We start from the raw sequence: 24,386 nt of genomic DNA on the forward strand, positions 1-24,386 counted from the left end.
GTGGATTCTTAACCACTGACCCACCAGGGATGTCCCTCATGAACATGTTTTTGTGTGGACATGTTTCATTTCTCGTGGGTATAGACCTAGTAGTAGAATTGCGGGGTAACTTTTGAGAAACTGTCAGACTATTTTCCAAAGCAGCTGCATAGTTTATAATCCTGCCAGCAGTGTGAGGCTCCAATTTCTCCACATCCTCGTCAACACTTGTTATTATCTATCTTTTTGATTATAGCCATCCTAGCAGGTGTGAAGTAGTATCTCATTTTCGGTTTGATTTGCATTTCTGTGATAGCTAATGATGATGAGCATCCTTTCATGTGCTTATTTGCCATTTGTATATCTTCTTTGGAAAAGTATCTATGAAGATTCTTTGCCTGCTTTGGAAATGGTTTATCTTTTTATTATTAAACTGTAAGGCTGCTTTATACATCCTAGTAACAAGTCTCTTATCAGATAGGTAATTTGTAAAAATTTTCTCCCATTCTGTGGGGCTTTTTTCCACTTTCTTGATGATGTCCTTTGAAGCACAGAAGTTTTTAATTTTGATGATATCCAATTTATCTATTTTTTTCTATGGTTGCTTATGCTTTTGGTGTCATATCCAAGAAAACCATTGCCTAGTCCAAGTTCACAAAGATTTATGCCTGTCTTCTTCCAAGAGTTTTGTAAGCTTAGCTCTTACAGTCACATCTTTCTATCTACTTTGAATTAATTTTTATATATAATATAAGGTAGGGGCCCAACTTCATTCTTTTACATGTGGATATCCAGTTTTCCCAGCACCATTAGTTGAAAAACTATTTTCACCATTGAACTTTCTTATTTTCCATGTTGAAAACTGATTGACTGTTGTGTAAAATCTTTTTGAATTCTCTCCCACCAAAGTAAGCTACCCTTCCACTGAGCCCTCATCTTATCACATTCAACTTTCTCACCAGACCATAAGAGTTGTATGAGCAATACATATATTTTATTTTTCAATGCAACCCCAGCGCCTATTTGTTAGTGACACCTAATAGGTTACCAGTAACTATTAGTTAGATAAATGAATGCATTAAAATGAGGTATTAACTCTCAGCTTACTCACAGTCTAATCATTTATGAAATGAAGGGGCCAAACTAAGTCATTAAAGTCTTTTTGGCTCTCAGTACCCACCAAGCTACTGCCCTTTACTATCTGATGTCCTCCCTTTGATCCTTCATATGAAGCCACTGAAACAAGGGAGACTAAAGATAAAAATTACCTTCATGAATTTTATTGCTATGTGGTTAGAAAGCATCTTCTGAAAAATGCCAAGCTATATTAAGTTACTCTTAACAACCAGCAATGGTTGGGGGAAACGGGGGTGGCGAAAAGGAGCTATAGCAATTACAGTTTAAAAAAATCCATGATTATGGATCCCTCCTGAAAATACGGATAGAATATAAAGATGGATCTGTGGTCACGTTGGCCCCTTCTAAGTTATAGTTGAATGTGAAACAGTAAATAGAGGTGAAAGCCCAGTTGTTCTTAGTGTAAATGTCTTTAGAATGCCTTCTAAAATCCTTCTCATTTTCTCTTCCTACTTTGTTTTTTTCCTTTTCCTCTACTCTCCTTTTCTTCTTTTTATAACTGGAACAACTCAAGAGTCCTTTGTTCTCTCCTGGCTGAAGTAAGTCAAAGGTATCCTAAATTCAGCATTTAGAGACTTCAGGCTCTGCTCAAGAAAAGCCTGCTTATCACTAAGTCACACTTCTTATATTATGTATTAGTGAGATATATGTGCCATATATCTATATCTATATCTATATCTATATATATACACACATACATACATATATCTGTATATATACACACACACAAAGATATTTGTCCTTAGATTTTTAAATATATAAATAGATATTTGATTCATCCATTTGCCTAAATCCCCTTTTAGACCAAAACATCTGGCTCTTGATATATAAGCCCTTAAACAGCTTCAATCACTGTACACACAGTGGACTTTCAATTACTTAGGGAAGAAACACTGCCCCAGCCCTATTTTTCTATGATAAACGTAAGTGTAGAGACAAGTTGAAAATGACACCCTAAAGTTTCTAATTCAAATTAGGATATGACAATTAGCTCTCAGGATGAGATTATCATATTAAGTGAAGTAAGACAGAGAAAGACAATTATCATATGATATCATTTGTATGTGGAATCTAAAAAAATGATACAAATGAACTTATTTACAAAACAGAAACAGACTCACAGACATAGAAAACAAATTTATGGTTACCAAAGGGGAAAGCGGGGGAGGGATAAATTAGGAGTTTGGGATTAAAATGTACATACGACTACATGTACAGATAACCAACAATGATCTACTGTATAGCATATCTCGTAATAACCTATAATGGGAAAGAATCTATATATAACTATATATATAGTTTTATTTATATATATATATATATATATATATATATATATAAAACTGAATCACTTTGCCACACACCTGAAACTAACACATTGTAAATCAACTATATTTCAATAAATTTTTTTAAATGAGTGAATTCAGATTTCTATGCAGATAATTCTGAACAAGTGAAAGAAGGACCCAAAAGAAAAGGTAGTACTTGCAATGATGGGACAATCTTTCATGTCAAAGAATTCAACAGTTCTTTCTCCTCCATCTTCTTAAGATTTCCCTAAAAGTTTTCACCTCCCCCTTTTCCTTGGCTGCCACTCTCTCTAAGACATGAGCATTCCCTTGTACTTTATGGGAAACTTTCAACCACAGTTGACTAATGACTTCTGAAGCCAGGCCAATGCTATTACTTGCATGTTTTATTACCATGGCTGGGGGGGGGGGGCGGTGGTGACAGGGGGTGGAGGGGAAGAAGAGAGAAAGAGAGACAGGATGAATATGAATGAATATCAGAACTTCAGTTGTAAGTAGAGAGATTCTATACAGAAAAGAATTTTCTATTCTCCACAGGGAATGCCAAAAATTCTCAGGGAAGTCAGAAAGCAGGTCAGAAATAAGGACACTGCTGCTTTCTTGTCTTTTCTTTAAAATCTAAATGTTACTGTAAGTGATCCACTTAAATATAGATGTTAACACCAAGAAGGGTTAAATTACCTTGACCATCTCTTAAGAATAGTAGCATGAAAATCTAAACATCTTGCAATTTATTAATAGTCATGAGCAGCCTGCAGTTATATCTAGAATCTATGTCTAGGGCAGCCTCTCACATTGTACTCCAGTGAGGGTCAGGGGAACATGCCAGGGATATGTGAAATCTCTAAGAGAATTAAAAACTTGTTCTCATTCTGATGATTAAAAAATCAAAATACAAAAAAATATGATCATATTCTAGGTCATCTAGATCCAGAATTGCCACAGCATTTCACTCCATGGCTGTATTTATGAGAGCACCAAGGAAAAACTGAAAGTGAAAGCATTAACTATTAATGCCATTTTTCTCCAAAGGAGTTACCAGTTTATTCCCAGGGGTCATGGGTTCACACAGATACGAAACTCTGACTAAGGGTATTTAATTCTGCAGGCTTCCTGAAAAGTGACTACTCTTCCAAAATACTATCTTGGGCAGTTTGCTGTTGCCTAAAATCCTTCCAATAGACCTTCATTCTTAATTCAGACTAGGACTTTAATCCTTATTGCAGATTAAATGGTATCTATCTTGTAATTAAATTCAACTGTTTAAAAGGCTAGATGTTTTATTGTTCTACTACTCATCATAATGAAAAGAATATAAGCTAAAATTGATGACAGTAAAATTTCATTCTTATCATAACAGAAGTGTCATTTTTATAAAATCAGAGTGAATGGGAAATTTGGAATGACACTTGAGACTCCATGTAATTTTACTGATTTTATTAATACTTAATTCATAAGTAAGAACAACAGAGAAATATTTCCTATGTTTCTGAAAACACAGGCATTTAGACATAAAGAAAACCTTAGCTTTCACTTATCCAAGCTTCTCATTTCACTGGGAAAGAAAATGAGGCTCTGAGAGGTTTGCTCAGGAAGTTAGCTGAAAAGTCAAATCAAGTCTTTGGACTCACAGTCCACAGGTAAAATACTACCCTGTACACTCTGTGTTTCACCTTCCATTATTAGTCATGTGCAAATCTTCTACAAATCGTTAAAGTAACTGTCAATTCTTTTATTTCTAGAAAACTAATCCTACTTGATTCTAACACTGTTAATAAGATGACACTTTGCTGTATGTCATCTGAAAATGATGTTGAAAATCTTAAAACTGTCTCATTACATAGAAAACACTACAAAGGAAACGAAAAACTTATGCAAATATTCCCAAAATATAATATGACTTCTGTGCCTGACTGTAAGACATGCAGCATGTTATAAGTAGGCAGTTACTTGGGATTCTGAACCTTATAGAAGACTTTTTTCTATGGGCAATCTTTTATAACAGAGACGTGGCACTTGAGATACTGAGGTCAGTGATACAAGTATGCTATGGAATCAAAAGACACATGCATTCCTTGAACACCTCCTCCTTCCCCTGTGCGCCTATCCCCATTCCTTTGCTCAAGCTGCCATTTTCCAACCTAAATGCCTTCGTCTCCCATCTATGGTGGGCAACATCCTTACCATCCTTCAAGTTTGTCCTCTCTCCTTCTCCTAAATCATCTTGCCCTTCGGTAGTTTGCTAATGATAGTTATTATGTTCTTTGACATATATTTATTTGCAAACCTGTCTTAAATACTCCCTTTTTTTAAGAACAGAAGTTCATTCTAGGCCAGCATAGTGCATGCAATATATGGTTATTGAGTTAAACAAAAAAACGAGTGAAACTTAGGGCAAAAGGATTCTAAATTTATAACATATCTGTTCTCTTCAAAATATGACTTATCACTTTCCTTTGAAAGTACATGTAAATGGCCATATTAAAGTGATCTATGAAGAGAAGGCAGCAACACATAAAATGCTTAAGATATTGTTAAGTGGAAAAAGCAAAAACCAAAATTACATCTATGTTATGTTTACTACTTGAAAATATTATATATGCATATGGACAAAAAGTAGAAGGTAAAACAGAAAAATGAAAACAATTTGCTCTGTTGGGTGGTGGAATTATTGGCTTCTGTGAATGTGTCTATGTTTATACAATATTTTTTTAAATGTATACATATGTAGTAATTAGTAATATTTATACTGGATATTGGTACTAATATTTATAAAAAAAAAAGCATCTGTAGCTGTCCTATGTCTAATACCACTCAGTTTGCCGGCCTGCATGGAAACATATTCAAAGAACTGCTGCCACTTGGTAGTCACCATAATTGCAGACTTGGTAATCAGAGAAGATAACCGGTAAGGTTAGAAGGCTGGGTCAACTTTTAAGGTCAAAATAAGCATGCACAAATTTTTTAAGGACCGAAATATGAATCATCCACTGAAATTGAAACACGGCAAAAACTGTATTTCTTTAGGACCAATAGTTGATGAATCTTATGACTTCCTTAAAACACAAAAATATTTCTTGACTTCACTTTATAGTTTTATATTCCTATCCAAAGGCACACATTTATTTCTAAATATTTATCCCATAAGGTATATTATTTCTAAAATGGCTTGTTTTGTTTCTTATTTGTGCCCTTATCTCTAAATAGCCCTATATTGCTACTTTCATATATATTGTTTCTGTGCATATTTGATTTTTTTAAAAATATATTATTATGGTGAATAGCATTATCATCTTTGCTGGAAAATCAAATGACTTTCTTGAACATACGAATTTCCATGGTGGTTTTATGAATGAGATATACATATACTGCCACCTAAAACCATGGCCCAAATCATTATTAAAGTTACTAATGCTAAATGCCCCAAGGATCTGCAACTTGGTATTATTCACTGGATTGATTTGGAACTGTTTCTTTGTTCAAAAAAATCAAACTCAATTTTTTACTGCTAATTTTCTGACCTTACAAACATAATTATAATCTTAAACGGAGAAATTAACTTTATTTGGTGTTTTAGAAAAATAGTAAGTTGATAACATTTTATAAAATGGAGATATTTTAAATTATTTATGAAATCCTATTTGTTCCATTCAAGCATCACACAGCACAAGAACAAAAGAAGCTGATTTATTAGACATATGCCAGGGTGAAGAATTTTCTCAGAATTCTTGGTTAGCCTGTGATAAGAACACAAATTTATCTAAGTATGATGAACAATGCTTTAGGGCATACTTAGGGAAGATGCTATTTAAAAAAAAAAAAAGCTTTATTGCATCACACACATGGAACCAGATTCTCCCTCTTATGGGCTGTAGCCAGCATGAAGTTCACACTACATTAATTTGCACTTGTCGATATGCTACTTTGCAAGTATTTTTAAGGCATGTTCAAATGTGTACTCTGTCTCTTAAACTAGAATATAAACCCCCTAAGGGCAGGACCTGGGTCTTCTAGTTATCACCCCACAGTGCCTAGCATTCTGGTCTGGGCAGGCCAAGCCCTCTCGAATGGCTGTGGTCTGAGTGAGAAGCAGGGAAACGAATGTGCTAAGCCTCCAGCACTGAAAGACGGTGTGAAGAACACTGGAGAGCAACTCTGTCATCACCAGGACCAAGTGATTACATGTACTAACGGCATGCCCAAGTGGCCCAATCCCAGTCATTTTTTAGAGATAGAAGTGAGACTGCAGGTGGTAGTTGGATAGTTTCTGAAATCTAGCTCTCAGAAGCCATCCATTATCTCAATATATTCCCCAAAAGCCTTCTGAAGAGAGTATACAGCATTACAGACACATAAGAGAGAACAGAGACGAACAGGATTTTTCTTTAATCTGTAGTTGCTAAATTACGAGTAGAAAAGACAAATATCACTACTAGCCAGTTTAACACATACAGTGAAATATTCCTAGGATGTTTCCAGAATCAAATAAAAGACAATGGACCTCAGAGGTCCATTAGCTGGGTCTTTAGGTAAAGCATATTACTGCTACCGTTTAAAACTAAAAATTTCAGGGAAGAAACTTCCATGGCCTGTTGTAGCAATCTATTTCAATCTTCTTACTGTCAGAAAGTTATTTCAGGCTGCTGTGATTTCCAGTTGCTGTGATTAAATCTCTTTGTTCTTATTCTATCCATACTAAAGACTGAGAACAGGTGTTTAACTTTCTCCTTGAAATTATCTGTCAAGTCCTTAAAGACAGTGAAGCAATGCTTTAGTCTTCTCTAAGTAGAAAGGTACAATTCTTCAACTTTTCTTTATTACTTTTATTTCTCTGGCCTTACGTAGGACTTAACCTTTAGGACGTGTTGGGCTTCCTCTCATATTTACACAAAGCCATACAAAATAGCTGTACTACTCCCAACAATCTAATTCATTCAACTGAACTTAGGAAATAACTCCTGTGTTGATACAGTCCACATTTTTTAATGTCAGCATTAAAGTGTGGCGTCATACTGCTGTAGGTACGAGCAACACTCAAACCTTTTTTTGTGCTAATTTTCTAGCCAAAATTTTCTGATCTATTTCTTTTGTGTATGTGCTCTAGCCTTAAATATTTGCTTTGATTACCCCCTTCAGGTAATTTTGAACTTCAACGTTTCCTACTCAGTATTAGCCACAACTCCAAAGTTATAAATTACACAATACTGATAAGAAAGTCTTTTTATCTCTGAAAGAAATTGAACCAACCTAAAAATGTTGTAATATAAAACAATTTATTTATGTATATGTGTGTTCTCATCCAAGCCAGTTTTTAAGCCATGTGCCACTAATAATAAGATAATAAGACTATAACCAATCATATATTCACCTGCTGATGCCATTAGATGATTAAGAGACCAGGGATCAGGCACGTTTTCTGTATTTCAAAATACTCTAAAACCATTAAGTTATAATTTAAGATTGATAAGTCTTCAATCTCAGAACTCCACACTCTAGCAGGGCAGGGGAAACAAAGTTTTATCTTTATACTCAGGGCAGGGGTTGGCAAGCTTTTTCTCTAAAGGCTCAGATAGTATTTCAGTCATGGTGGGCTATGGGGTCTCTGCCACAACTTCTCAGCTCTGCTTTTGTAGCAGGAAAGCAGCCGTAGACAATACATCAGCAAATGAGTGTCGCTGTCCTCTTCTACAACTTTATTTGTAAAAACAGACTGCAGGTCAGATTTGGCCCATACTCTGTAGCTGGCCAGCCTTCTTTTACAGATACAGGACACCTGTGCATGTTAAACACACACTCATATCTATGTAAGTAGATATGTAATATGTAAGTAGGAGTATATATGTGTGCGTTAGCACACCAAATCTCTGTCTGCCTATCCCCATAGCCATGGTGGCTTCTTGGGCATGTGATCAGTGTGCTCATACAGGGCCCTGTGTTTAGAAGGGCCCTGAACTTGCAGTTTAATGCTCTGTGGTCAACGTCTTAAAATTCTTAATGATTTTATATTGGAATTTGTGTTTTATAGGTGAAGTCTGATGGTACAATGGAAGCCCCACTCACATCTGTGGTCTTGTCTCTCCACTGACTCATGGCAGCCCTGGGGCACTTCTTGGACACTTGTTCCCTTCCAGCTTCCTCTTCCTGGCCCCTGCCTTGGGACCTTGCTGCTCTCCATGTTGGGTGGGACCAGGTCATGGCAGTGTTAGGGGGAGGCATTCATTCTGCCGTTATCCTTTACCTCTGGCGGGAGCCTGGATGTGAGCCTGGGAAAGGTTGGGTTGAGTGTGTACACCCCTAATGCCTGAGGGTAGGACATGGAGTTGACTATTCCTCCTCCCGCCTGGAAGCACACTCAACGGACTCAGCATGGAGCCTCTGCCCACTCTGACCCCTGTACCAAGTGTCTCCCTGTGTGGACGCTGCAGTCTCTAGGGGGCTGCCCAGCTGACCACCTTGGGATGGAGAAGACTGACTCTCTCCCCTCCCCACCAGGGCATGGTGTATGGGTTCTGTGGCTAGTGACATGGAGAACCTAGAAACCATGGATTCATCTGTACACTCAGTCATGGGGCACCTATGGGGGTCTGCGTTCCCCCCACCATGAATATCCCTGTGCTGGAGGGAGTCCAACATTAAATAGCAAATAAAAACACCACGACATTCAGAGGGAGGGAGGAAGAGGGAGAAGGGGAGAGAGAGAGAGAGAGTGAGAGAGAGAGAGGAAAGGCTGCCTGCAGGAGAAAGGAAAACGTTTTGTAATTCAGTACCTTTAACATCACTTTTTTCCTGCTTTTTGAACAAAGGGCCCTGTGTTTTCATTTGGTACTAGGCCCTGATCAAAGATTAGGGGCTGTAAAGAATCATCTTCTGAGACTCATCTACCAAAATGGAAGCTAATAAAGAAAATTCCACTTATGCATCACTCATTTCAGAGTCAGCTAACCTTCATACCGCCAGGGTAATAACAGGTTTCCTGCAGTCTTCCTAAATGTTGAATGTAAGGCTCTGAAATTAATTATGTATTTTGGATTTCAGACTAGGGGCCTCCTTTCAGAATATGATGATTGGGGTTGCTGCAAGGTAGCCATTTCCTTCAGACAGTTTGCTACAGGATTAACTCATTTCCTTAGAATGGTGATGAGGTACTTTATAAATGTAAAGCACAGTCAAAACATTATGCATGAAATTTATCGATAACAACAAAGAAAGTTGAAACTTTTCTAAGATTTCCCTTTATTTCCTATTAAAGAAGGTAACACCATAACATTCTAACATACAAAAACGTAGGTTTCCCTGATTTGAATAAACTAACTGTAAAACAAACACTGTAGAGATGGTATTTGAATATGGGTTGGGCATTATAGGATATTAAAGAATTATTAATATTTTTAGGTATGATGATGACATAGTGATTGTGAAAAAAATCCTTCGTAGATGCACACTGAAGCATTTATGGGTAATAACACAATGTCTGAGATCTGCTTTACATACTTCAGCAAAAGCAGAAGAGAGGGAAGACAGAAGAGGAAGAGGAAGAGAAGATGGAGAAGAAAAGGATGACAAAGATGACAAAGAAGATGAAGATGACAATGAAGGTGAAGATGAAGGAGAGAAAAAAATGTGAGGTAGATGGAATAGGATTGGCAAAATGACGAGCCTAGGTGATGGAGATGTGGGAATTCATTATAATAGTCTCTTTATCTTCATATATGTCTTTAAATTCCCATAATGGAGTGTGTGTATATGTATAACTGTTGTCTACAAAAAATTTCTAATAAAAATCAGGGCACAGATTTTTCATTCTCCTTCATACCAAATGTCTTTTTTTTTTTTTTTTTTTTTAGTGCGAGAAGCATCCTCTGAGGCTGACAGGAGCTCTCTAAACTGAAGAGATACAAAGGAGTTGATGGGAAGGATAATCTGCCCATCAGTTCCTAACACATTAAAAAAAAACAAAAAAGAAAAGGAGAAAATGGGAGGAAGAGATTGCCATTGTTACTCTCCTAACCTTTCCTTCTAATTATGCCAGAGTCAAGGCTTGGGTCACAAGGAAAATGATTTGGGTGGTCAACCATTTGCCCTATTTTGTATACATCAAAAAGCTCTTGTTCTCACCACATTCCAATCTGACAGGTTCCCATCTACTTTAAAAATGTAAGAAGCCAGATTAACAAAAATATAAATAAAATGACTATATTACAAGGAACCCCCCTTTTTTGTAAACATAGAGATAGCCTTCTTGTTATTCTGAATTGCATGATATGTAACACTTTAAAAGTAAAATACGCTTTATATTATTATAGGTACTTCAGATAAACATTCAACATGCCCAGCTTTTAAAAGTTAAATGTAAATTTCTCTCTTGAGTGCAGATGGTGGCCAAGCAAAGTAGCTCTTCAGTCATAAAGACAGAAGGTCAGGTCATGGCTGAAAGACCAAAGAACAATTGCTGCTTTGCTACTCCAGATCATCAATGGAATGAGACACCACTACTTTCTTTTTTTTTGAAACTGTCTATTCAATACAAAATAGTTACAAGGAATACGTATAAGATTTCCTCAAATTATGTCCAAGAAAAAATACTAATAAGCACATCACATCTCTGACATCCTAAAAAGGCACATCTCTATCTAAAAATAATACTAAAATCATTATAAAAACTGTCAGTGTTTCACTATTTAGCAGGAAATATTTACAAATGAAAACTGCTCCTTTTATAATCCTGCAACTTTAGCCTCCACCTCATTAGTGGTTAATTAAAATGAGATATAGCACTAAAAGACAAATATTACAAATACTTCTACACATGCTATTCATTTACAAGGGATATTATAATCTTATTATTCCTATAGTGTTCTTTCTCCTAGAATATTAAAATGTAATTTTTAAATAGCTCAGAGACACTTCCTTACTGTATTTTTCCAGTTAGTCCAAAATGTTATGCTGGCAGATGCTACAGAATAACAGAAAAGGTATATAATAATGCGTGAGCATGCCAATATGATACTTTTTTTAAAAAGTCGTATAATATATCAGAAAAGGAAAGTTCTGTGTCGGTTAGTAATCCTAGATCTTCAGTTCCTGATAGAAAGGATTTTTAATTCCACTATCAGGCACGCCCCCAACTGGATGGAATGAAATATCAACAGTTTCATTATTTGTACATGTTAACAAGGAAAATTCTTCTGAAAATTTAAAACTTTTTAGAACACTTTGAATATAGTGATACAAAAGCATAATTTGATTTTGGTTGTTTAGATTTTAATTTAATGCAGGGATTTCAGCTACAACTTGAAAAACTTTTTGTACTAAATTTCATTATCACTTTCATTTTCAATACTTTTCCCAATTGTCTTTGCATCATTTGCATAGAAGAGTTGATTGGGTTGAAAGGGAGATATGTTGGAAAATACGGTAAAAAGTGTTGAAATAGAAATATATTTCAAAAAAATTTATTTAGGACTACTCACTTTTAAACCATAGTGATTTCTTTAAAATAATGACACTGAGAACTCAGTCTTATTTTAATTGAATAGATTTCTCAACCTGCTTTCACTGAATAAAAAGAATGAAAGCGTTCAATGTTTTGTACTATAACAAAATTAGAAAATCAAAAGTCAGCCTATTAGAACTGCCTCTCTAAAAACTTTATCCATGTTGTCAATTAAAATTGAAGTATCTACATGATCTCAACAAAGATATAATGTAAAACATCTGTTCAAACTGAAATTGAAGTAAGTAGCAGTTTTTTTCCTAACATTTCCAATTTTACTGTATTTAGGTTTCCTGAGCAAACGTATTCATGGTTATCTTAGTTAAAACTGGTTTCACTCTGCCAACGATCAATTTGATTGACATATTTACATATCAACTCATCTCATCTCACAAATTTTAAACTTTTTCACTTAAAATTGGATTCAAGTTGGCATCTTTAAAGAACTTTATGTACATATATTTTAGGTTCAAAATGAACATTAGAACATTTTCTTTTACTTTTGTAAGTAATAGATACACATATCCAAATGTATATTTATGACCTGTCAGATTGTAATTTCATATGCATGCAGTTGTATTCGCACAATTTCATGTGAAAGGTGATAATTTTAGGCAACTGTAGATGAAATTCTTTTAACAGTATAAATTGGATCATTCCATTAGTTAGAAACAATATAATAGAAATGAATGACTTAGGAATAAAACCATAACCATTTCAGAAAAAAACATTAGTTATGTCTTTAATTGCTGCAGTTACGCTTGTATCAAATCTTACCTGATCTTTAATTTCAAGATCCCTTTTAGTTTTTGTTCTGTACTCTCTGTGCTCCTTTTCTGCCTCATCCTTCTCCATTTTGGTTTTATTCAATTGATAGCGCATTTCTCCACACACCTGTTAGATTATAAAAACTAGATCAATAGCTGCTGGAATCTACCAGGCAAGGCCTGCAATTAGATCTTTTGGTGCCCCCTAGAGGTCATATAAATAAAACACAATAGAACTTTTCTAAGAATGGCATTTTCTATTAGCATATTCAATATATTCTGTTAAGATGTGGAGGCAGTATCAGATGTTATTGAGTCTTACAATTTCAAATGACAGATAAAGAAATGCATAACCAGGGAATTTAAATGATATATACAAGATTTTTCATGTAAAATAATAGTTTCAATTGCATATTATCTAAAATGCACTATCATCTTGCTTTTAACTAGGTAAAATTAGTAATTAAAATATTAAGCTATGTCATTATTCATTCAAATTGTCATGGTTATACAGATACTCTATATTAAAAACTTTCCTTTAAACTCTTTATCAGTTAGGCTTTTATTTAAGGAAATTTATAAAGGTATTTTTCTCTCTGCTAATAGACTATATTATCAATATTTATGAGTAGAGTATTACCCAGCTGGTATTTACCGTAGGCTTTGCAGATTATGTCAATCTTACCATGCACAATACTATGTATTTAAATTAAGGAAGTTAAAAGTCATAGACTGCAACTAAGCCCACTCTGCTTTTAAAATAGCTATGGCATTCAACATAAAATGAAAATACACATGTAAGTGAAATGACTTTAACATATTGTTAAATAATAAACACACTCAGTATCTTAAAATTGTGTATCATTCTTTATGTAATCTTTTTTTTCAATCCAGGGCATCTACAGACAGATAAATACATTTGGAAAATACAACTAGCAGATAAATCTAAATAAAGAAGTTATTAACTTTTGAGATAACTGAGAACTTGTAGAGAGATCAAGTAATACAAACATCTGCTAAGTCAGCTTCTAAGTTACAAATACAAGTTTTTAAAAATCATGTATCATCTAATGGCTATACCTGTTTGAGACTTCACAATTTTGGTAGTCCTCCAAAAATGATCATTAGAATTTTAGAAATTAGTTTCATCATTATTGAAGTATTAGAATCTTATTAAACCTATATGCATTTCCTATGTTCAAATAAAAAATATGTTAAAAATAAACTAATCTGTGTTCAAAAATTATAGTGACAAGACAGAAGAAAAAGTCAGTAAGCTTCTCCCCAGTGACCCTCAGAAAGCTAAAAAAAGAATAAAATTACTACAAATTGTATCTGAAATTCAAATACCTTCAATGTGCAGAGTTGCTCCTTCCCCTTTCAAAAATATTACTAATTCACAAAAAGTTACTAAAGCTAAATAAAATTTAAAAATTAAGAATTACAGAAAAAAATTAGAGGAGGCCTAATTGACTTTCTTCACTATTCCAATCTATTTGATTTACATATAGGAATAAAATTTAAAGACCCCAATTATAATACCAGAACATAACAGTTATACAACCATGGTGTTTAAAACCCAACACCAGTACAAAATTATTATACATAATAAATATCTAAGCATTAGGTCCTGTTTAAAATGATTGTACCCCTTAATTTTATTTTTAAAGTTTCCTTGCCTCACTAATTTCAGTTTAAAATGCATTTGCTAAGTTTATCTGTAACACTTAAATTTCATCTAAAATAAATGAACAAATTAAATTTAACTAGAATCATATTATCCCAGGGTTGGAAGCAGGCTTAAGGCACTCCTCTGATGCTTGAGTCCTTTTGGACAGTTCTAAAGACAAGTAATCATTCTTTACTGTACCATATTTCAACAGAAAGTTCTCTCCTTATAATGAACTGAAAATCCTCATCATACCTTTCACCTATCAATCCAGGTTAACCATTTCCATCTCTCTGCAGCAGTTCCCTTACTTCTACCCCTACCTCCACACAAACATCAATTATATTGGCAAATACGGTATTTTAAGCTTCTACATTAGCTAGCTTGAATTTTAGAAAGCAAATGAAGAACTATATAAATTCAAGGAAAAAAAAGAAAAAATAGGCTTCCTTTCCTAATATATATTAAAGTTAATTTAAATTACTGAGTTATAAAACAATAATGGCATTAAAAATGTGTCCAAATTTAGGAAAATATGTTGAGAAGTAAAATGCAGTATGAAATGGGTATGCATTTTAATAAAATCATCTGTGTATGTACTGATGAAAAATAAATTGATTTAATTTATTACATCATGCATGTCCATATTTAGTGACTTAGTTTTAAAGCAATGATTACTGAAATCTACACAGACTTCTAGTGTTTCTTAAACATGTACCTTAGCCAGTTAAGATCATTAAGCATTTTAGCTCTTGGTTCACAAGTTTGTGATGCCCATAGTGCAGACACAGTGATACCACAGTGTAAAGTATAAATTTAAGGACCAACAGAATAAGAAGTTGTAGTATTAGAATCTTGATTTTAGAGAACAGGTCTGAAAGAATGAGAGATGGAGAATTATGTTAAGCACACTTTTCATGTTATAAATAAATACATGTCTTTTAGTATTATTGTGAAGACCAAACTTATGCAAAAAATTACTCCTAGTTGACTAATTCAGATGTACAAGTTTTATCAGGTATTCAATAATTAAAGTAATAAAACTTGTTAATTTACAGTTTGTCTCAGCAACTTAATCCTTAAGCTCTTTGAGGACATTATTTGTGTCTAATTCATCTTTGTATTTGCAGCACCCAGAAAAGGGCCTGCTGATAATAAGTAAATGTTTGCTGAATGACCATTATGTGGACCTTTATTATCTTGAAATAACAAAATTTTTATACCCTAGACTTCTTTTTGAGCTTTTAACACTAGGAAAAAATTTTCAACTAAAATATTTAAGTAATTAGTAAACTAAACTCTCTCTTTGTACCTTTGTGACATCCATTTCCCGGGAAGCAAGCTGGTTTTGAATTTCCTCTAGTTGATTAACAGCTGAAATTTTCTCTCTTGTAATCTTTTCCACCTGAGCCTCCAGTTGGGCAATACTCTGAGATAGGGTCAACGTCTGTACGAGGAAAAAAAAGTCCTAAGTGATAATGTCATTTGACAAAAATATTTTAAATATCTTGAATTAATAGAGTCTCAGCATGGACACTGGGCTCTCTCTGTAAGTCATTTCTCTGTGGATTGGGTATCTCCATTGCTCTGCATTCTCAATTCATCTCCCTTGACTATCACCTCACGTAATTTTCTTTTTTTTCTGGTGGTGAGAACTTTTAAGATTTGCTCTCTTAGCAACTTTCAAATACACAGTACAGTACTGTTAACTATAGTCACCATGCTTTTTAAATATTAAAAATAGAATCAATCAGCAGATATTAAGAAACTTCCATATGCTATACTAACCCTGTAAGAATACTGAAGTTTTATGTCCTTTAAGAATTTCTAACCACCTTATAAAGATATGCCTAATATCTGAAAAATTCAATAAGACTATAAAATAGTATTTTTTAAAAATACGAAGTATTTTAGAAATTTTGTACTATCGTAGAACCAAGAATAAAGGTGCTGAATTTATCCTCCATGCTAAAATATATTTCAAATTTTCTTGATATATTATTTCTCAACTAAAATTATTTACATGCACAGTACTTAACACATCACACTGTTTTTTGTTGTCTGTTTCCTCATTAGACTAGAAGTTCCTCAAGAGCATGTTCCTCAACAGGTATATGTTTAACGTTTGATGAATGAATGAATCAGTAGAATAAATGGCTTTTCTGAGGGACTATATGGATATCAGGTTCTTAGTTTTTCTTCCCAGGGTCAGAAATGTTTTCTAGACCTTAGATTTAACCTTTATAGCTTTTGGTTTGCAATTAGATTTTACTCTGCTCCAGTAGGTCAAACTTTTCTAGGCTATTAATTTCTCATTTGTATTAGCAGTTTTAAAGTGATGAAGAAATGCTACCTTGCCCCAGATCAAAACATATGGAATAGCTATGAGTTTTTAATCAGCTAAAATAAAAACTGATAACAAATTTGAAATAATATTTGAAATCTGTCATTGTACACTAACATGGGTGTGAATTCAGTTTTACAACTGAAATCAATAACTAAAATTTTGTAATAAAAATCAAGATTACCTTTGTCAACTAATTAAAATTGACAACATGAAAATAATGAGCCCCAGTAGCTACTTTCTAATTTAGACGGTAGATGTATTAATTAACATTCCTGGGGATTGTGGAGAATTGTACATTTAACTTATGGCTGTTTACATGTCCTTCTTTCATCAAGAGATTGGCTACAAATCTAATTTGCACATAAAATTACTTTTACTAATGCCAAGCTACAAACTATCCTTACGCAGATTACAATCTGAAACAAAAATTAAAGGTCAAAAGAAGTTAAATGTAACAAATCAAAAATATTAATTGAATTTTCTTAATTTAAAACTTCAAGTTCATGAGTAAGCATATTATGAATATGTAATTATAGCTTTTCTGGAACCATACAACAATAACAAACTTTAATTACCAGCTACTAAAAACCATAGATTACTTATTTATGTGGATCTATAGTAAACATATTAATATTGTGTGGTTTTTTTGAAGTGAATGGGCAGACATTTATTTTGCTAATGGTAAATTCTGAGTCAGTTTCTATAGCATGTAACAAATCATACACCTTCCATATGATTCCTTCCCTCTGCCACCCATCACTTCATTCCTCTGCCCACTACCTGTCTGCTCCCTTCTGTCACCCACTTCTCAAGGCCTCCCCTCCTGTTGTCACACCTTCTTTTTCTCCATGCCCACCATCTGGAAGTCAACATTACACTGCAGGAGCTTCTCCATCCACATCTGTTGCAGGGGCAGAAGTAACACAGACAGCTGCAACACTGCTGGATGTCCAGGGTGTTGACATCAGATAAGTCCTTTAAACTTTGACAGGGGCAAGCAAGAGACAAGGACACCCAGGATGGGAGAGCTTGATAGAAATCTCTACACTAAAGCAGTCCCTAGTGTACTGAACGTGGTATAAAGTGGCATTCCTCATAAAAAAAGGTACAAGAATTAAGGATTCTAGCAATGGCTATTATCAAGGGAACCAACTGAGAAAATACACAAACCAGAGGGGGCATTCAATAAATAGATGATTGAAGGACTGATTGAAGGAACAAACTTAGCGGTTTAGTGCAACCAAAGACCATTACTGATGCCAACAGGCAAACTCACAGCAAGAACTGTTCATGGGGGAATGATTCAAAATCTGTCTAGGTAGAAGGCATCTGCTCTCCTAGAGCTTCCCACACAAATGAAATTTTTAAGCAGTAAGAAGAAAGGAAAGAAGAAAAATAATAAAAAGAAGGAAAGAAAATCTACAAGTCTCATGAGCATTCCTACCACTAGGAAAGCAGGGACACCTGCTCCAGCACTAACCATGAGAAGTTACAACGTTACGATTAATTGTTCAAACACCCTATTAAATTAACTTCCTGTGCTAAGCAGTGTGATAATTTTATCTTTTAATTCCCTTTGGAAAGGAATGTATTGGATTAACTTTCAGTTGAAAAAATGAAAACTTAAGTAATGTTCCCAAGTTCATTTCAAGCTAATAAATAAAAAGTAAAGCTGGACTTTATATTAAAATTTGTCTGCTTTTACTAACACAAAGGTCCAAGAAATCTACTCAATAGGGCTAATTCTCTCTTTCACTAGAGTAAGAATAATAGCCACAAGCTAAAATTTGTTAAATGGTCTAACCTAAGCCAGGTATTATATTAGGTACTTTCAAAACATTATCTCATTTAATCCTATCAATTCCTTGAGTAGATCAACCAAGGATCTACTACTCTGAAATTTGGAGAGGTTAAATGAATTGTTCAAGGTCACATAAAGGTCAATTTGGATTCAACACTAAATCCTTTTACTTCAGAGCTTCTTTCTGCCATTTTCTGTGAGAGTACTTGCTTCAGTGCTAGGATCACTTTCAGCTCTTTATTCATACATCTTTATTTAGGGCAGGATCTTCAGATTAAATGTCAAATAAGGCTTAATGGAGGCAAAAAGAAAAAAAGGACTCAGACTCAGAAATGCATTGTAGGACTTCCCTGGTGGCACAGTGGTTAAGAATCTGCCTGCCAGTGCAGGGGACATGGGTTCGATCCCTGGTGGGGGAATATCTCACATGCCGCGGAGCAACTAAGCCCATGAGCCATAACTACTGAGCCGGCACTCTAGAGCCCGCGAGTCACAACTACTGAGCCCGCGTGCCACAACTACTGAAGCCCACGTGCCTAGAGCCTGTGCTCCGCAACAAGAGAAGGCACTTGAGAAGTGCCAATGAGAAGCCCACGCACCGCAACAAAGAGTAGCCCCCGCTCGTCACAACTAGAGAAAGCCCGCGTGCAGCAATGAAGACCCAATGCAGCCAAAAATAAATAAATGAATAAATAAATTAAAAAAAAAGAAATGCATTGTATTTCTGTTAACACTTTCATTCATGAAATAATTATCAGTTTAAGAAAGTTATACATAAAAGCACCTGGAATATTCCCTGGCACAGTTCAGACTTCCTTTATTTCTTATCAGGAATTCTCATCAACATATTTTTACATAGTAGAACTACTCAGCAAGGCAAAAGTTTCCACTAAACAACCCAGAAAAAAAGTCTCCTAGGCATGAACAGTAGCTGATCTTTGCTCTTGATGCCATTCATTCTCTCTCTCAAAGCTCAGCTTGCAACTTTACCTCCCTCCATATCTTACTCATGTTGGTACATCTCCCCCACACTCTGCATTTCTAAATCCTGCCTGTTTTCTTGAAGCTCAGTTAAAATGCCACCTTCTCCACCAAGCGTTCCATGATCTCTTGCAGACAGAAATCTGTTCTGATCCTCTGAACTCTCAGTATTTTAGTCATGCCTTTCCAATGGCATGGAGTCTTCTTCCTTCCATTTGTATTCCCCTTGTATTCATTCAATAAATATATACTGAACACATTTTATGTGGGAGGAATGTGGCCATAAGGCAATAAGGATGTTAACAAACCATATATGCAAGGGAATCATAGTAAATTAGGGGAGATAATTCAATAAGACTTTGCAATACATTGAGTTATTGAAGCCCATAGGAGGGGCTCCCAAAAATTTATCATTGGGAGACTGTGAGAAGAGGTGGTATTGAGAACTCTGAAGGATCAGTCAGAGAGGCCAGAGGAAGATTCCTCTAGGCAATGGGGGTGAGGTGGGGGGGGGTGGGGATGGGAGGGGAGGGGCAAAGCCCTGAAAAATCCTGAAATGAAAAAACAGTATGGCAGACTGGCATGTTTGCACATTTGAGGAAGTGCAAGTAGATCAGTATGGTGGTAATACAAGGAAGAAAAGAGAAGGGAGATGAGACTGGAGAACCAAAGAGAGGGAAAAAATGTACAATCTTTATGCTATAGTAAAAGATCGGGTTATAGAGAGACAAGAAAGGATTTTAAAACAAGAGACTGACATACTGACGTGTTCATTTTAGGAAGATCATCCTTGGATCTTTGGGTAAGAGAACAGATAAGGAGGTGAGACAAGAAGCAAGGGGCTTCTACCACTTGGGGCTGTAGGAATCACCCAAGGGTGAGACATGGAGAGCAGTAGGATGGAGAGACAGGGCAATGTAAAATCGGTAAGGGCCTGAAACTCTAGAACTTGGTGACTTGATGTACAGGGTGAGGGAGAAGGAGGCAATCAAGGATGACAGCAAGATTTCTGAGTTGGGCAAATGGATGAATGAATAGTAGTTCTACTATGAGAGGGAAGATGGGAAGTGCAGCTGGTTGGGGGCTCACTAGAGAGCTAAAGATTTAGGAATCAATACCATACATATGAAATTAAAGCCACAGTACTGCTAAAGACATCTAAATCTAAAGCTCTCTGCTAAACTCTAGAACCTCCTATCAAGGTGCTTTCTGGATGTGTCTCCTTCATTATCTCAAAGGCAGCTTAAACTCAGAGTAACCTAAAAGGCACACATCATCATTCTCCCAAAACAAGAATATGATTCAGGGCTTCCCTGGTGGCGCAGTGGTTGAGAGTCCGCCTGACGATGCATGGGACGCGAGTTCATGCCCCGGTCTGGGAGGATCCCACGTGCCGCGGAGCGGCAATAGTAATTTCATCGGCTATGGGCACAGAAGCTGAAATGTAGTGGTCTGAAGAGTGAATGAGCGGTAAGAAAATGAAGATAACATGTATGGACAAATCTTTCAAGAAACTTGACTATTAAGGGGAAGAGTAAAGAGGGATATGGAATTACTAAGGTGGCTTCCAGCCTTGGCCACACATTGGAATCACCTGGACAATTTTTTAAAATACTGACCCCTAGATCCTACCCTCAGATATTCCCCCATAATTCGTTTGGGATGCAGATTGGGCAATGAGAGTTTTGGAACTTCTGTGTAGCCAAGATTGAGAATGACTTGATAGAAGAAAGATTGGTTTCTTTCAACAGGTGAGAAAAGTTTGAGACTATTTTCCTGGTGATAAGAAAAAGGCTATAGTGAAGGACAAAGGTTGAAGATTCAGAAGAGAGTGGGGAACTAATGGAAATAGGTCACTGAGGTGGTGGAAGGGGATGGGATTCAGAGCAAGAGGAAAGGATTAGGATTAAGCCACTCCCATTCTGACACGGTTGCAGTACAGGTGAAATTTTACTTTAGGCAGAGGTGGGGGGGGATAAATAAGGTGATTACCATCTAATGGCTGTCAACTTTCTTCGTTAGGGAAGTAAGGCTCTCTGCCGAGAATTAGGGGAGAGGTGGTATGGTAGAGAATTTGAGAGGAATAAAACTGATTTGAAATAGTCCTTGAAAAATGTGTCTTAGATACCAACACTTCCCACCTAGACTACTATAATTACCTCCCACCTGATCTCCAGGGGTTTATTCTGGTCCTCCTTCAAATCTATTGACAGATGATTTTTCTCAAATATAAATGGGATCACGACACTGCCCAATTTACTGCCATTCAATGGTTTTCCCTTCACTTTTGGATAACATTTAAAACCTTTCACATGGATTTTAAGACCATTCATGATTTGGTCCTTGCATACTTCTCCAAACTCATCTTCCACTACTCTGGCCCTTACTTCCTATGCTCCAGTCACCTGAGCCCTCTCTAAATTCCTAGAAAGTATGATGCTTTCTAGCTTCAGAGCCTTGGGAGTGTTGTTTTCCTGGGTCTGGAACTCTTCCCCTCAACTCTTCACCTGACCACTCCTACTCAACTCTTTTGAGCCTCATTTGCAAAACCTCTTTCTTAGGAAAGTCTTCCATGACTGCCCAGACTAAGTTATATTTGCCTGTTACACATTCTCATGGTACCCTATACCGTACCTTCATGCCTTTATCATAGTGGTAAAAACTCATTTGTGGAAGTATGTGTTTAATGTCTACCTCTCCCACAAGTCTATAAACTTCCTGACGTAACTGCATTGGTCCTGTGACTACCACATTCCCAGGACCTCCAATTAATATCTGTTGAATCCTGAATGAACGTGAGAGAGAGGAATGCATAGGAGGACTGCTAGAAAGCACCAACAGAATGGTGGACATTGAACCATAAGTGTATGGTGGTGTCATCTGCAAGATTATAGGATTTTTCTTCACTAGCTGAGATCACCAATCCAGGTCAGAGAATGTAGATAACCAGACTGACCTATAAGTAGGTTTTGACAGGCACAATTTTTTTAAAAAAGGATAAGAAAACAAGGGAGTTTATCTTGGCTCAGGTAAGGTAAGACTTAAAACTCATTGGGCAGAATTTGTGATTTTTCTCTTTATATAGCCTTAGGCTTACACACTGCCTTGCACATGGCAGATACTCAGTAGATATTTGCTGAATGAGTTAATTACCACATGTTTAAGACAGCATGTAGGTATAAGCTGTGAGCCTGCTTTGAAAAAACAGAACATGTAACCATTGTTTGGGTTACTTGAGGGACCACATCTTGCTCAATTTTATTCAACTGTAGCAACTTTAAAGCTAGGTTCCACTAAACTCTGTATTCTAGCTTGTTACTCTTTTGCTAACACTGCCCATCTCATGTTATCTGTTCCTTTTGACTCTAATTTCTCCCTTCCATGTATTCATCTGGTTATAGTCATTATTCATCATGTAATTTGCTAGAACCTATTTTGTACAGAGTATACCATCACTTTTTGTTTTGGTTACTTGGTTTCTTACAAGTGTTTTACCTTCTTAAAGGCTAATTTAGGAGTGGGGGATGAAATGGGGGAGTCATCTCTCCTTGATTTAACCAAGCTTGAAATAAAATCTGGATATCTGCAGAGCACCTGCTCTCCTCTGACAAACAGAAAGGGAATCAAACACAATGGCAGGATTAGAGTAAATTTCACATTTTCCTATCATGAAATCTAATTGATTATTTTCTTTGGAAAGGTCAGAGAATATAATTTCTATTGAGAAACACATTGAGGAATAGAAAATTTTTATGAACTCTAAGTTATAAGCAACTTGACTACTTAAATGGTTTAAACATGTAAGATCATTCGAGGGAGGCTCAAGAGGGAGGTGATATGGGGATATATGTATACTTATAGCTGATTCATTTTGTTGTACAACAGAAACTAACACAACATTGTAAAGCAATTATACTTCAATAAAGATATTAAAAAATTTTTTAAATAAAGATCATTCAAGAATTGCAACCTGCAGACTCATCAATTATATCACCACAAACATTTCTTCTGCAGTGTCGATAACAAATTGAACCCTTTAAATACCTTTGAGCCCATGTCCTCTCTTTCTTTTGTTATTTCTCTTTTCATCATCTCTTTCTCAAAGGCTCTTTTTTCTCGCTGAGATGCGAGTTCTTTCTCAAGTCGCTCTGTCTGCTTCTCCAGTTCATTCTTCAACTGTTCGCACTGGATTAAAGCCTGCCAGAATAAGACAGAGTGAAATGGGACCTTAGAATTTAGAAGAAATGAGAGGGAAATAAGACAATTAAGCTTTGATTTTATTTAAAATAGTTACAACTCACTGTAAAGTCAAAGTAAAGAATATTTTTGTATTTGTTTGTCAACACCACTTACTGATTCATATGTTACATGTATTCAAATGTTACATGTATTCAAATGTTGTATTTATTCACATATTTCAGTTTGCACAATTAAGGCTATATTAACTAATCAACTACGAAAATTCAGGTAACAAACCTTGATAAGGGCCACAGAGGAGTCTGAATTTTATAAAAGGGGATCAGAAAAACCAAGTGTTCTAGTATTTTCAATTATATATCATGTTTATACTACAAGAAATATATAAGTATCTAATTTAACTGATTTTTCATCTCGACATGGTTAAAAATTATTTGTACTTTAAATGATAAACAGATCAAAATTTTAAGATGAGATGTATTTATCATTACATACAGGCATTTACTGTTTATATAATAACTGAGCTTCCTTAAATATAAGTACGATAAGATTTGGTTCACCCTCCTTACACACATAACTAAAGTAAAAATTAAGTAATAATCAAGTTTAGATAAGGAAAGACTCAAAACAGCATTTACTACCTAGTTTTGTAAAATGAGAAGTGTTATATTTCATTTCTGGCAATTTAAAAGTCGATAATTGTCC

The 24,386-nt window shown here is 35.5% G+C and overlaps 1 protein-coding gene across 1 annotated transcript in view; it reads right to left on the minus strand.

Annotated features, from left to right (window-relative positions):
* The window catches only part of SDCCAG8 (SHH signaling and ciliogenesis regulator SDCCAG8), a 261,817-nt gene that overhangs the window by 157,023 nt on the left and 80,408 nt on the right, over window positions 1-24,386 (minus strand). Inside the window, 3 exon segments of the mRNA XM_079904984.1 lie at window positions 12,697-12,813; window positions 15,668-15,802; window positions 23,529-23,681. Coding sequence (XP_079761110.1) covers window positions 12,697-12,813; window positions 15,668-15,802; window positions 23,529-23,681 — 405 coding nt within the window.

The sequence above is a fragment of the Stenella coeruleoalba genome (genome assembly GCF_951394435.1).
Source record: "Stenella coeruleoalba genome assembly, chromosome: 1".
In the NCBI taxonomy this organism is placed as follows: Eukaryota; Metazoa; Chordata; class Mammalia; order Artiodactyla; family Delphinidae; genus Stenella; species Stenella coeruleoalba.